The sequence below is a fragment of the Sceloporus undulatus genome, chromosome 4 (assembly GCF_019175285.1).
Source record: "Sceloporus undulatus isolate JIND9_A2432 ecotype Alabama chromosome 4, SceUnd_v1.1, whole genome shotgun sequence".
Taxonomy (NCBI): Eukaryota; Metazoa; Chordata; class Lepidosauria; order Squamata; family Phrynosomatidae; genus Sceloporus; species Sceloporus undulatus.
Window position 1 is genome coordinate 78,982,389 of NC_056525.1, and position 12,651 is coordinate 78,995,039.

Consider the following 12,651-nt stretch of genomic DNA (forward strand, 5'->3'; position numbering starts at 1 on the left):
TTTCAAGTAAGATCACTTCATCTGTTTTGACAAATATTTCACAGTATTCTGAATATGAAAGGAAGTAGGTTAAAGCATCTGGCATACAAAGAAAGATGTGATGAGAATTACAATAACTAACTTTGCAAAAATACTTTGGAAATCTATTATTCTGACCTACAGTAGACAAGATCAAGTCCTGATGAACCATATCAGACAAGCAGCAGAGGTCAAGAGTAACTGCTTGTGATGAGTTGCACCTTTCGTATTCTATAGGCCAGCTAGGCAGTTTTTGATACCTGTCAACTGCAGAACAGACAAGGTCATATCACACTGGGCAAATCAATCCCCCAGATATTCCGACTCCTATCATAATAGGAAAGAGTAAGCATCTCTCTCTATCACTATGTGGCCTCTCAGTATCACTGACACTGTTTTTTAAAAAAAGTCATGCTGTTCAAGCTCTGTATGAATGACAGCTCTTTAACCCAGGAAGTCCATTATATACCTTCCTTGGGAGATGCCTATACAAGATGAGTATCTTGGTGACATTAAAAATATCAGATTATCAGACTGTTTTAAAAAAACACACACAACAGACTTGATACTGCTTTTGTCTGAGGTAACATCTTCACTTGGATGCTGTGTCACCATGCATCCTTGTTCACATGTAGAGTCAAAATCACACTTGAACAATGAATATAGGAACAAAGGGATCTGCTCAGATCTGAGATGGGCACTGTGCTTGAATAAAGTGAAGGAGATAGCTTCTTCAAATGGTGAATACAAGAACAACTGTTAAGAGTAAATATTACAAGCTTTATTCTTCCATAGATTTAGAAGCCAGACAAATGAGAAGAACATTTACTTTGTACAACAAACCCTGGCAAGCACATGGACTTTACACTCATTCAAAGAAGATGGGGGAATTCGTGATCACCATATGGGGAATATGTGGCCCACCAGATGCTGTTGGAGTGCAACTCCATCATCCTTCACCATTGCCTATGATGGAACTACTTTCTGTAGTTCAACAGTCTCTAGAAGCCTACATAGTCTCCATTCTGTGAGTACTCTGGAGAAAATAAAAACATAGGCAGAGACAAATGAACAGGGGAAATACACAAAAGAGTGAAATTAACAAAAACTCTAAAAAGGTTAGACTCAAGAGTTTTGTAATAGCTTCAACACAATATTCCCTCCTTGTCTATTATACCAATGGATTCAACAGTGAGCAACTCATAAGGTGAAAGTCAGCAAGCAGTTTTGAAGTCTGCCAAGGAGAAAAATATTATGCCTCACTTTCAATCATCTGCCACAAGATAATATGAACTCAACATCACTAGTTAGTGAAGGGGGATAATAAGTAACTGAGGGGAAAGGACATTGTCTTTAACTTTAAAATATAAATCACCACCACCACCACCAGTTCAAAAGGGTCTTAGGTACATTTGGAGGTATGTCCAGAAGGGAACACTCCGGCCTCTCTTTCACTAATATGAATCAGAAATATCATTTCTATCCTAGATATGTAAGATCTATACTTTTCTCATTCTCTCAGAGAAATTAGGGCAGCATAGGTTGAATCTTCCATGTCCAGAATTCCATAATCTAAAATATTCCAGTGTCCAAAATTATCCACATGGGTGGCAAAGATAGTAACACCTTTGTTTTCTGATGGTTCAATATACACAAACTTTGTTTCATGTACAACATTATTTAAAATATTATGTTTAAAATTACCTTCAGGATATGTGTATAAAGTATATACGAAACAAAGATGAATGTCATATTTAGATCCCATTTCCAAGAAATTTCATGATGTATATGCAAATATTTCAAAATCCAACCAAAAAAAATCCAAAGCATTTTTGGTCTAAAGCATTTTGGATAAAGGACACTTAACCTGTAGAAATATAACCCCCCAAAATCTCATCTTCTTGACAGGAGACAATGCAAAGTAATTTCCAGTAAAGGAGAGTGGGGGACAGAAAGACATCTCTTATTGCCAATTACCCTCTGGGGCAAACTTATTGCATATCACCATCTAGTCTGTTCTCTTACCTTCTCTATTGTTACTGTGTTTTCTTGGGCAATCACAAATGCCTTCATGCTGTCAACTTTCTGGGTTATTTTTACAAGATCTAATTCTCAATACAACCAGTGTATACTTTGGTTATCTTTGTCTCTTAGGCTGTACTAAAATTCATGAAGAACTTCTTGAACTTCTTGACTGTTAAGAGCTGTTCAACAGGCCATACTGCCTCAGTGAGTGGTAGACTCCCACTTCTTTGGAGATTTTTAAAGGTAACTTGGATGGCCAGCCTTTGGGAGTATTTTAATTGTGCATTCCTGCAAGGCAGAGAGTTAGACTAGAAGACCCTTGTAGTCATTTCCAACTCTATGATTCAATGATTCCATACAATATAATTTCAACAGTATACAACCTCAGAAGTGTGCTTTCCCTCACTCATACAGTTTCTCTTTCAAGTCTCTACTTAAATCAGATTACTATATTCAGATTACTTCTCAAACCCTAGCTCCTATCTGTCTCTTTCATATTCCCTCACCATTCCAAATTACCATTCCAAATTATCCTTCCCACTTTCATTTTCTCAGTTAATCTATGACTATAGGCAAATGAACATTCTCTGCCTACCACTTCACACTTGTTAATCACTCTACATATGGATAAACAAACACACATCTACTTGAAACTCTGAAATATATATCGTATAAATATACATACTGATATTATATTACAGTAATACATATGTTAAATCACTACCTCCCCATCCCTTCTCAAAGGACAGTGATTGCAGAGGATTTTTCTGGAGAAAGGGATGAAAAGTTTTTAAAATGTTTCTCAAGATGAGCAGAGGAAACATTGTACTCTTAGTATCAAAGAATGCAAGAGAGTTTTCTCTCTACCAAAATCTAATGTGCTCTGGGCAAGGCTCTTTGTAGTGCTAGGCCTATGGGGACATGACATTAGTTTGGAATTAATCTGAGCAACCACACCATGGGGCCCTTACATTCACTATGCAAAGTCTAGGATCTCATGGGAAAGTATTTTCACGTGCCATAAGTCCAAATTTCAAACATATGTGCATGCCTAGAATGGATGGTAGAATTCATTTCAGACCACACAATTATACTATAATGTGGCAAAGAGGAATTAACATATTCAAAGAAGAACTAACATATAACGTAACACTTTGTTAACAATTCCTTGGAATAGTACCACATAGTTTCATAATTTCCAACTCCTGGTGTTTCATGTCATAGCAATCACAGAAGACACTGTATTGTTCTTGCATTTAGAAATTTCTAGTCAAACTGAGAAGACATTCTAGTTTAGACAGCAATTATTTAACCTGATGAAAGCATCTGAAAGCTTTAACCTTTGTCACTAAGTGACACATACACAAAGAGTAAAAGCCATTTATGAAATTAAGGTGACAGTGTTACCAGCTAGATTTTGTCAGTGGAGATTACTGAATATAGCTAGATGTTTCACATTCCAACTCCAAACATTTATACTTAAGTATGTCTCTAATGGCAGACTAATATCTGTTAAGTGCAAATGCTAACCCATGTCTTAAATTGTTCAATCATTAGAGACTAATGATTAAACAAAATGTCTATTATTTGAAATACAGTAAACAAGGAGAGAACAGCATACAGTTCCAGATTTCATCAGGTATGCAACACTACCTTTCTCTAAGAGATGAGCGATTCAAAACTGGAGTTGAAGAATATTTCTGCAATGATGGGGGTGCTGAACGCGTTAGCAGCCGAGCTGAATGAAGCTGTCTACCCACTATACTTGACATCAAGTGCTCATCACAGTTGTCAGGAAAACCATCAAAGTCTTTTTCTTGGAGTGACCCAATAATCTACCAGGAATACAAAAATCGTAGTGTGACCTCTAAGGAAGATATATAGCATACTTAATGTATTGGCTATGCCTCAGCATTAACTGTAGTATATGGAAATAAATACCTTTCAACATTACAGGAGCAGAAATAACAAACTACAGTAAACGATATGTTGCACAATCCTTTTCAGAAATTTTCTACTCAAAATGTCATTTCTTGCATCTACTTGCATTTCAAATTTCCACCTGAGATGATCTGTACCTTAAGACTGTTATATTTAACTCCTTAAAAGTTAAAGAGAAAATATTTGGCTACACATGAATAATATCAACTGGAAAAAAACAGAATCAATAAATATTAATTAGTATGAAAGTGGAATGAAATTGTCAGAAATTGTCTCTAATTAATGATGCAATCATTTGTTCCTAACAATTTCAGGGGTATATTTATTAATGAATTTTTAAATAACATATTTGTAATGCTATTTTCAATTTTTGTTTAAACAGTATACCTTGTTTAAGTAGTATAGTTATCCAAACTGTTTAAATAGTATACTTATCCAAGCTTTAACAGTTCTATGTATAGAAAACAATGTTGTTTGTACATTTTGATGTATTTTAATATGAAGGTTTTTCAAAACAGTTTTTAAAAAAGAGTGAGACTTACAGAATGGTTTCCTAAAAGAGGAGTCCCATAGTTGGGGCATCATAACAGAGAAGGTTAGGATGCTTTTCTGTCGTGTAAAAAACTGAATCTCAGATGGAGGTGGGACACATAAAAGGGCCTTTCCCACTATCCTCTGACTGAGGCAGAAATATATAGAAAGAGACAATTCTGTAAGCATCCTGACCTCTACCTTGAACTGAACTCAAAAACCGGCAACAAAGTTGAAATTTAGCCAAATGATAATCTCCTTTCTCTCTTCACTCTAAAAAGTTCTATCCTACAACTGCAAAATTGCTTCTACTTCACAATTTCACTGTAGGAATTCAGGAGCATGGTTTTCAAGACCATGCTTTCACATGCTTTAGATTATGATGACGACGATGAAAGAACACTATACTGAAATCACACCAGCAACAATAATTACCAGAGCTCTCCTAAGGGCCATTACACAGTATTGGTGTATTCTTGGTGCTTAGTCAATTATTTAGTTGCTAATCATCACCACAGTTGCTCATTTATAAAGAGATAAAGAGTTTATGTCTGGCATAAGTCAATGCTCGTGAGTCATGACAAATACTGTACATGTAATGGCATCTATGATGGGAAAGACCAGAACATGTAGTTTCAGAAATCTGAAGAAGATAATTCTTGATAACTTAAGTAATTGACTAGATGTACTAATGGTCAGATGGGTATGGAAACATTTCCTTAAACTTTTGTTTACAAGAGTATCAGTATTCTTATTTTGCCAAATATAAACTAGTAAATGGTAAGGCAATGAAAATAAATGAAAGTCCAAGACATTTTCATTCAGCTTCACCTAATCTTGCATTCTCTTTTATAGTACTTACTTTAACATTCTTGGGCCTGTAACTGCCAAGAAGCGTAGGATCTTTTAAAAAACAAGAAAATTTTATTTGCAAATATGAGTCATAATTCTTATAAAGTTCACAACAACTTTTCAAGTACAGTGGTACCTCGGGATACGAAATACCCAGGTTACGAAATTTTCGGGATACGAAAAAATCCCATAGGAAATCGCGGCTTTTCCCCATTAGCGCCTATGGCAATTCGGCTTACGAAGGCTTTTCGGGTTACGAACGGTGCCACGGAACGAATTAATTTCGTAACCCGAGGCACCACTGTAATTCCGAAAGCAGTTCACAAAATAGTACCATTATTATCACTGCTCAATTTTCAGTTGTAACCACTGTGAACAGTGACTTGTCCATCATGTGCTAATGTATATAAATGAATATTTACACAGTAACTTAATTACATCTTGTTATGTAATGATTCATACTAATGATATGTCTTTGGATAAGGGAATGTTTCTGATATGTAAAATACATTTTAGGTAAAACAGGATTTACTCATTAAAACACAAATGTTCATGTAAACAACAAAGTTAAATAATATGTTGTATTTCAGTTTATACTGTTTTGCTTTTTTCACCTTCCACTTCATTTTCAACTTATCATACAGTCTCCTAGAAAGTCATCATAATATGAGAAATGACTTCCTCTTGCAAAAATGTCCCTTATTGAAACATGCTGTGACTAGTACAAGAGAAGGAGACCTTTGGAAAAAAAACATCATAGGAATGTGCCCAGTTCTTCCTCCCCTCTACCTCAACAGCCTTTTTCTTGCTATGACAGGGGAGAGGAAGCATGTTTGCTTTAGTTTTTTGTGAGTTTTTTGGGCTATGTGGATGTGTTCTAGAAGAGTTTTGCCAGCATCTGTGTCGAGCATCTTCAGAGAATGCTGGCATGGAAGGGAGTGGGGTATATATACTGTGTGACCCTTGATTGAGAGGAAGTGATTTACATGTTAATCTGTTTGTTGGTCTGTTGTTGAATGGCAAAGCTTCAGGGTGTCTATTTAATTAGTGATCCATTGTCTATTAGGAAACCCCCCCTAACCTTGGGTGGTTTTCATTTGCACTTCCTGGATTTTGATTTTGGTATTTTTCAGGACTGATAGCCAAACTTGTTTACTTTAAGGGTTTCTTCTTTCCTGTTGAAGTTGTCTAGGTGTGTGTGGATTTCAATGGTTTCCCTGTGCATTCTGACTGATAGTTGTTGGCATGGTCCAGAATTTCAGTGTTTTCAAATAGCATTTTATGCCCAGGATGGTTTATAATGTGTTCTGCTACTGCTGATTTTTCTGGCTGACCCAATTTGCAGTGTATCTCATGTTCCTTGATTTGTGTTTGAACACTGCGTTTGGTGGTCCCTACGTAGACTTGTCTGCAGCTACACGGTATACTGTAAACCCCTGCAGCCATGAGAGGGAGTTGCTGGATTTTCTTAGTTGGTTTGTACATCATTTGGAGGTTGTGTTTCCTCACCACTTTCCCTATCCTGTCTGTGACTCCTTTGATGTATGGTAAAAAATCCCTTCCCTTTGGGTGGTTGTTTGTCTCCATTCCGATGGGTTTTTCTGGGTCTAGCAACCCTTCTGATGTCTGAGGTGGAGTAACCCACAAAAACGCCACAAAAAACAAAACAAAACTATGTATGCCGGCCATGAAAGCCTTCAGCTTCACATCTTTTCTTTTTCTTCTCCTATTTTACACTCTGGGCCCGTACAGGCAGGCCAAAATAAAGCTGCTTTGGGTCACTTTGGAGGTATGCTGTTTAAATGACACACACATCTTAAGAGATCAGAAGCTGCACCAAAGCTGTGCTCCAGTCCTTAGGATTGGAAAGTGGCTTTGGTGCAGCTTCTGGCCTGTTTGAACACATGAATAATTTAAACAGCATATCTCCAAAGTGACCTGAAGCAGTTTTATTTTGGTCTGTCTGTATGGGCTCTCTGTTATGGAATGTTCAAGCCCCCACCCTTGAAGCCTTTTCCAATCATATGCCCTCTTCCTCACTGGGTCTTTTAGGAAGACATAATCTATATATTCTCACTCAGTCCTGGAAGTGTGCTATTAGGGGGGATGGATTGAGAGAGATTATCATTGGAATGAAAGGCCTGTTAGATCCTTTACTCCATTCACAGTGGAGGTGCACACTGTAGGATAGTGAGTTTGAAAAAACTAAGTTGCAGGCAGAAAAATACATTCAGAAACCTCAACAGGAGGAACAAAACAGCAACAGAGTCAGTTTCTAAACAAATCCGAAAAAGAAAATAGTGTGGGTGAGACAAGTTGCACATGTCCTCCCCTCATGAAAGAGCAGACAGGAAGAGAATAGAGGGGTTCAGTCTGGACCGATGCTTTTCCTTTTACAGAAGAAAATAGTAATTTAATTCACTCTGACTGTACCAGACAATGTTATCTGCCTAAAGTACTTTTGGGATAACTGGCTGATAGGGGAAGGAAAAACAAGCAGGAAAGGAAGACAACAGATCCTATTCCCTCTTTCTGTCTAAGCCATCTTATTCCTATTAGACCAAAGAGCAACAAAAAACAAGTGCAGAAGCTACTGTTTCTTCCAAACCTATCACCTGGCTCAGTAGCATTCCCTAGTCTTGCCTTCTGGCTTCTCTGGTCTACTTAAGAAGTCATTCGCCATTCCACTAGCTTTTGACTTCCCAGCCCAAACATCTCAGTTTAGCCCAGCTGGCAGCCATCTGATGATCCAAGACGGGGAAGCAACCTGGAGGGCTGTAGGTTCCCCACCTTGACCTAAGACAATGCAATTCTGGTCACCCGTAGACATAGTTCGGCCATTCAATTAAATCAATTAAAATCTTGGAAAGGCAGTAGGCAGCACCTCAAATTCAATATTATTACACCACTAAATTCTCAATGGAAGCACCACAAGGCTAGTTCTAATAATCAAGAATAACTGTTAATTTTGTTTTACAATTTCCTTGTATTTCTGTTTTCCACTCCCACACCAACACATTAGCCTTTCCAAAACAACTTGCAGACATAAAAGAGTACTAAAATATACAAATGTATTGGTTTCTAATTACCACATATTTGCTTCAATGTTGTTTACACCAGTACTGCTGTGTACAATAAGGTAAAACTAGAAAACTGGATCTCAACTGTAGAAATAAATCTTAACTGGGAGCTTGGCTTTTTCTTATGTCATGAGAACTACTGCAGCTTGGCTTTTCCCCAATGCTCATACAGGAGGAATTATACAGGAGGAATCCATATCCCAATGATTTCCTATACTGGTGTGTCCTGCAAGGAGGATTCTTACATGACAAGAAGATGTACCATGAGCCTCTCCCATATATAACTACAAGCTTGTGACATGGAAAGAAACTAAAAAAAAAATAGTCTCCATGCCTTAAACTATAGCAAAATAAAATAAAATAAAAAGATTCTAGGATCCCTGGAAAGCTAAAATGGGGAAGATACTGAATATGTCAGAGTTCAAGACACTGCAAACAGAATGTGGATAATCTTCTCTTACGTGGAAAAGCTCTTCTCTCAAGCAGAACAGTTCACTGAAGGGAATTATGTTTCACCCCCAGGGATGATCTACTACAACTGTCTCCTTATCTGATACTTCCACCCTGAGAATACTGAAGATTTCAAAAATAACTGAGACTTTTTTCTTGACAGATAACCAGAAACCATGACAAAGAAAAAAATACATTAAATCATACAAAAATGTCAAAGATTTGAAAAAAATATATTTCTAAGTATAATTGTATCTATACTGCAAATGAATGCAGCAGAAGACACACACACACAGCAAGAGAACACCACATGGAAAGAGAATTGCTTTCAGTACAGCTTTCCTCTAACAGGTTCTAACTCTAATCCATGGATTACTGAAAGCAACAGAGCAGATAATCCAAGGGGTGTAAATGGGAAATAAAAGATCATAAGATCAGTGGATGCTCAGCCAGTGGTACAGGTTTTTTTGTTTGTTTTTTGTTTTTGTTTTTTTGGTAGGAAAACAGCCTGTGTGTTTGTGTGTGTGTCACTTGGGGCTTGATGTGAGATACAGAATTTCTATATTGTAAGGAATAAGACAAAAAGGAGTCTGGGGATCCCCATCCAGGAAAGAAACATCAATCAAAAAGAAATGTACTGTATAACCAGAGATATGTTCCTATCAAAGCATTCTGAATTATCCCAGGAACAGTGATATTTACAAATCTATATTATATTCTGGGGCATAAAAGAAATGAGGTATTATGTTGCCAAAGCAGACTAGATGAAGATGAGGCATTATTCAGCGCAACAGATTTAATGTACTAGATGAAGAAGACACATAATTCAGGCCACTAAAATTGTTATACAGTGCTAGTATTCCTAATTAGAGCAGACCAATAATCAGTGTGTTTACCTATACAGTATGTTGACTCACCATTCAACAGTGGGTCTGCTCTAGTTGGTACTAACAAGGAAATCAGGTTGGTGATACATATCTAAACTTGCACAAATCTTTCATATACTAAAAAAAACAGAAAGAAACTTGCCATATGTTGTTTCATCTTTCATATTCTCCCTAGGACGTGACCAAGTATGAAGATCAGGTGAGGGAGTCCATTGTTTCACCTGGAAATTAAATAACGTCTCATGTGAATGATGTATTATATGTTTGTGCACAGTCACTGGAACTGCACACTGGTTTGGATACTGATAAATTATGGTTCAGTGCAACATTTACTAAGATGGGTGATCTCCATATATTTTTGGACTGCAGATCCCATCACTCCTGATAACTGATCATGTTAATTGGAGTTGATGGAATTTGTAGTCCAAAATAGCCAAAGGAAGCCACTTTGAAGCTCATTAGTTTAGTGTTATATGCACGAGCCATAGCCTTATGTGCCACCCTCCTCACTCCTCCAGTACACCTAAATCTTAAACTGTGGTTAATTTTAGCTTCATAAACAAGCCAACATCAGAAACAAAGGTTTATTGTGATGGTGAACCTTTTACAGACCGAGTGCCCAAACTGCAACCCAGACCCCACTTATTTATTTCAAAGTGCCATGTCCTTCTGGCTTTCTAGTGAGAAACTCTGGCAAACTCTGTGCTAGGGCGAGAGCATGTGTGCCCACAGAGAGGGCTCTGAGTGCCACCTCTGGCACACATGCCATAGGTTCGCCATTACTGCATGATTGACAGAATTATTGTTAGTTTAAAAGAGAAGTTTCAGATTTCCTTGTGATCATAGTGAAAGAGAAGGGGGGGTATCTAACCCAGAGGCTTACTTAGGCTTGCAGACATACAAATAAACAATAGCTTATTGTTACATTACAATGAGGCCACTTTTAATTGTACTGTATGTTCAAAAAAACCATCAACATAATATTTAATATTCACAATATGTGGATATTAAAATGTATTATTATATGGAAATAGACAGACTGACTTGTTACATAAATAAGAGATCAATAAACAAATTTGAACAAGAATGGAAACCATGGCTAAATTATCTGAATGAAGGAACATACACTAGTATTATTTTAATTAATTTTCTAATCAAAGGGATCAATTCACTTGGTAAGAGGTAGAAATAATTCAGAATAAAATAATTCAAGAAAGGTTTTATTAAGATTGAAAAGAAGAATGAAATGTTATTTGATGGATAAGAAATGTACATGTGAAGAACTATTAAAAATGTAATGATAATAGAAAGTGACAATATACTAACACAGTAAGTCCCTTCTCCTTTTGTGTCATGTCTTTTTAGATTGTAAGCCTGAGGGCAGGGAACCGTCCAGTTAAAAAGATTATATGTACAGCACTGTGTAAATTTATAGCACTTTATAAATAAAAGTTAATAATAATAATAATAATAATAATAATAATAATAATAATAATAGGAAGGAACAAAAATGTAAATATGTAAATTTAAATAGGAATACAATATTATGTACCATAGTAAAATTTATTTTATTATGTAAAAATTCAATTTAAAAAATCAACATTAAAATTTATATAGTATAAAATACAGTTGCCCCTCTGTTTTCACAGACTTTGAATCTGTGTCCCTTGCCTGTTTGTGGGCAGAAACAGAGGGGGATAAAATGGGGATGGCGATTTTTCACTTTGGGGGGGGGGGGTCTGGGCTATGGTACATGCAAGTTAGGAAAGAGCAAGTAGTGCACTGGGCACATTTTCAAACTATGTACCTGAGTGATATCTGCTTTCTCTGTTTGTTACCATTTATACAATGCTACTTGTCACTAAACCATTCTATTAGACTTTCAATAATACAGGTTGAATATCCCTTATCTGGAATTCCAAAATCCAAAATACTCCAAAACTGTCCACATGGTTGGCTGAGATAGTTGCTTTCTGATGGTTCAGTGTACACACAATTTATTTTATTCACAAAATGTATATTATGTATAAAATCATGTTCAGTGTGTGTTTATGAAACATAAATGAATTTCCCGTTTCCTATTAATCCCCCCCCCCAAAAAAAAACCACACAATAAGCTGAAGCTTTTTGGATAAGGGAGATTCAACCTGTACTCAGATTCTTCAAATAGTATTGAAACAAATATTTTGTTGTCCAGTGTGTTTGGAGAGAAAAGGGAGAAGAGACAGAGACATAAAGCTTTCTAATGTGACATACACAAAATAACTGATTCTTTGTCAGTTGCTAGAGCTAATAAAAGAACTTGAATTCCACTTAATTATTAATTTTTCATTTAGATCATATTTGGGAGAGAACTAGTTGCAAACAGGAAGAGCAGAATGAAAAGCTTATCAGAGTTGCTGGAAAAACACAATCTGATGCATCCTTAAACTGGAACTATTTTAGAAAGTACATACATGTCGAATTACAAATGGAGGTCTATCAGTTTCTTTTCTAAAATCAAAAGGTCCTAAGTCTAAATGAGCCAAGCGTTGTCGGACTTCCAAAAGCTCACACATTCGCCTTCTTGTGTAAGGAGACGGCGATCGAGAAACAGAGGCTATTGTTGGCTGTTCATAGCTCTTTGTTGCTAAGACGTTCCTGATTTTCTCAGGTGAAGTAGTGTTCTTTTTTGGTGACCTTGCTTGCAACATTCCATCTGTAGGTGCATGATTCTGGCAATCTAAGTTATCCTGAATAAAGAGAGGAAACAATAAAAGATGGAAGTGTTCTCTATGGACTGTACAACCATTTCTAAGCTACTAACAAGCTTAAAGTCTCCAAAACAGACTCCAAAAATTTGAGATCAAATGCTCTTCCATTCTTGG

At 36.6% G+C, this 12,651-nt stretch overlaps 1 protein-coding gene across 3 annotated transcripts in view; it reads right to left on the minus strand.

Annotated features, from left to right (window-relative positions):
• Nucleotides 1–12,651, minus strand: part of SPATA6 (spermatogenesis associated 6) — a 45,709-nt gene that overhangs the window by 16,022 nt on the left and 17,036 nt on the right. For 2 of the 3 annotated variants that reach the window (XM_042465540.1, XM_042465539.1), the window contains 4 exons: nt 12,241–12,516; nt 9,927–10,005; nt 5,378–5,418; nt 3,697–3,878 (listed from right to left, as the gene is read on the minus strand). In XM_042465540.1, the coding sequence (XP_042321474.1) occupies nt 3,697–3,878; nt 5,378–5,418; nt 9,927–10,005; nt 12,241–12,516 (578 nt within the window). Of the gene's footprint in view, nt 1–2,043; nt 2,332–3,696; nt 3,879–5,377; nt 5,419–9,926; nt 10,006–12,240; nt 12,517–12,651 lie in introns of all 3 variants that reach the window. The other variant, XR_006103725.1, reaches the window with a different exon arrangement.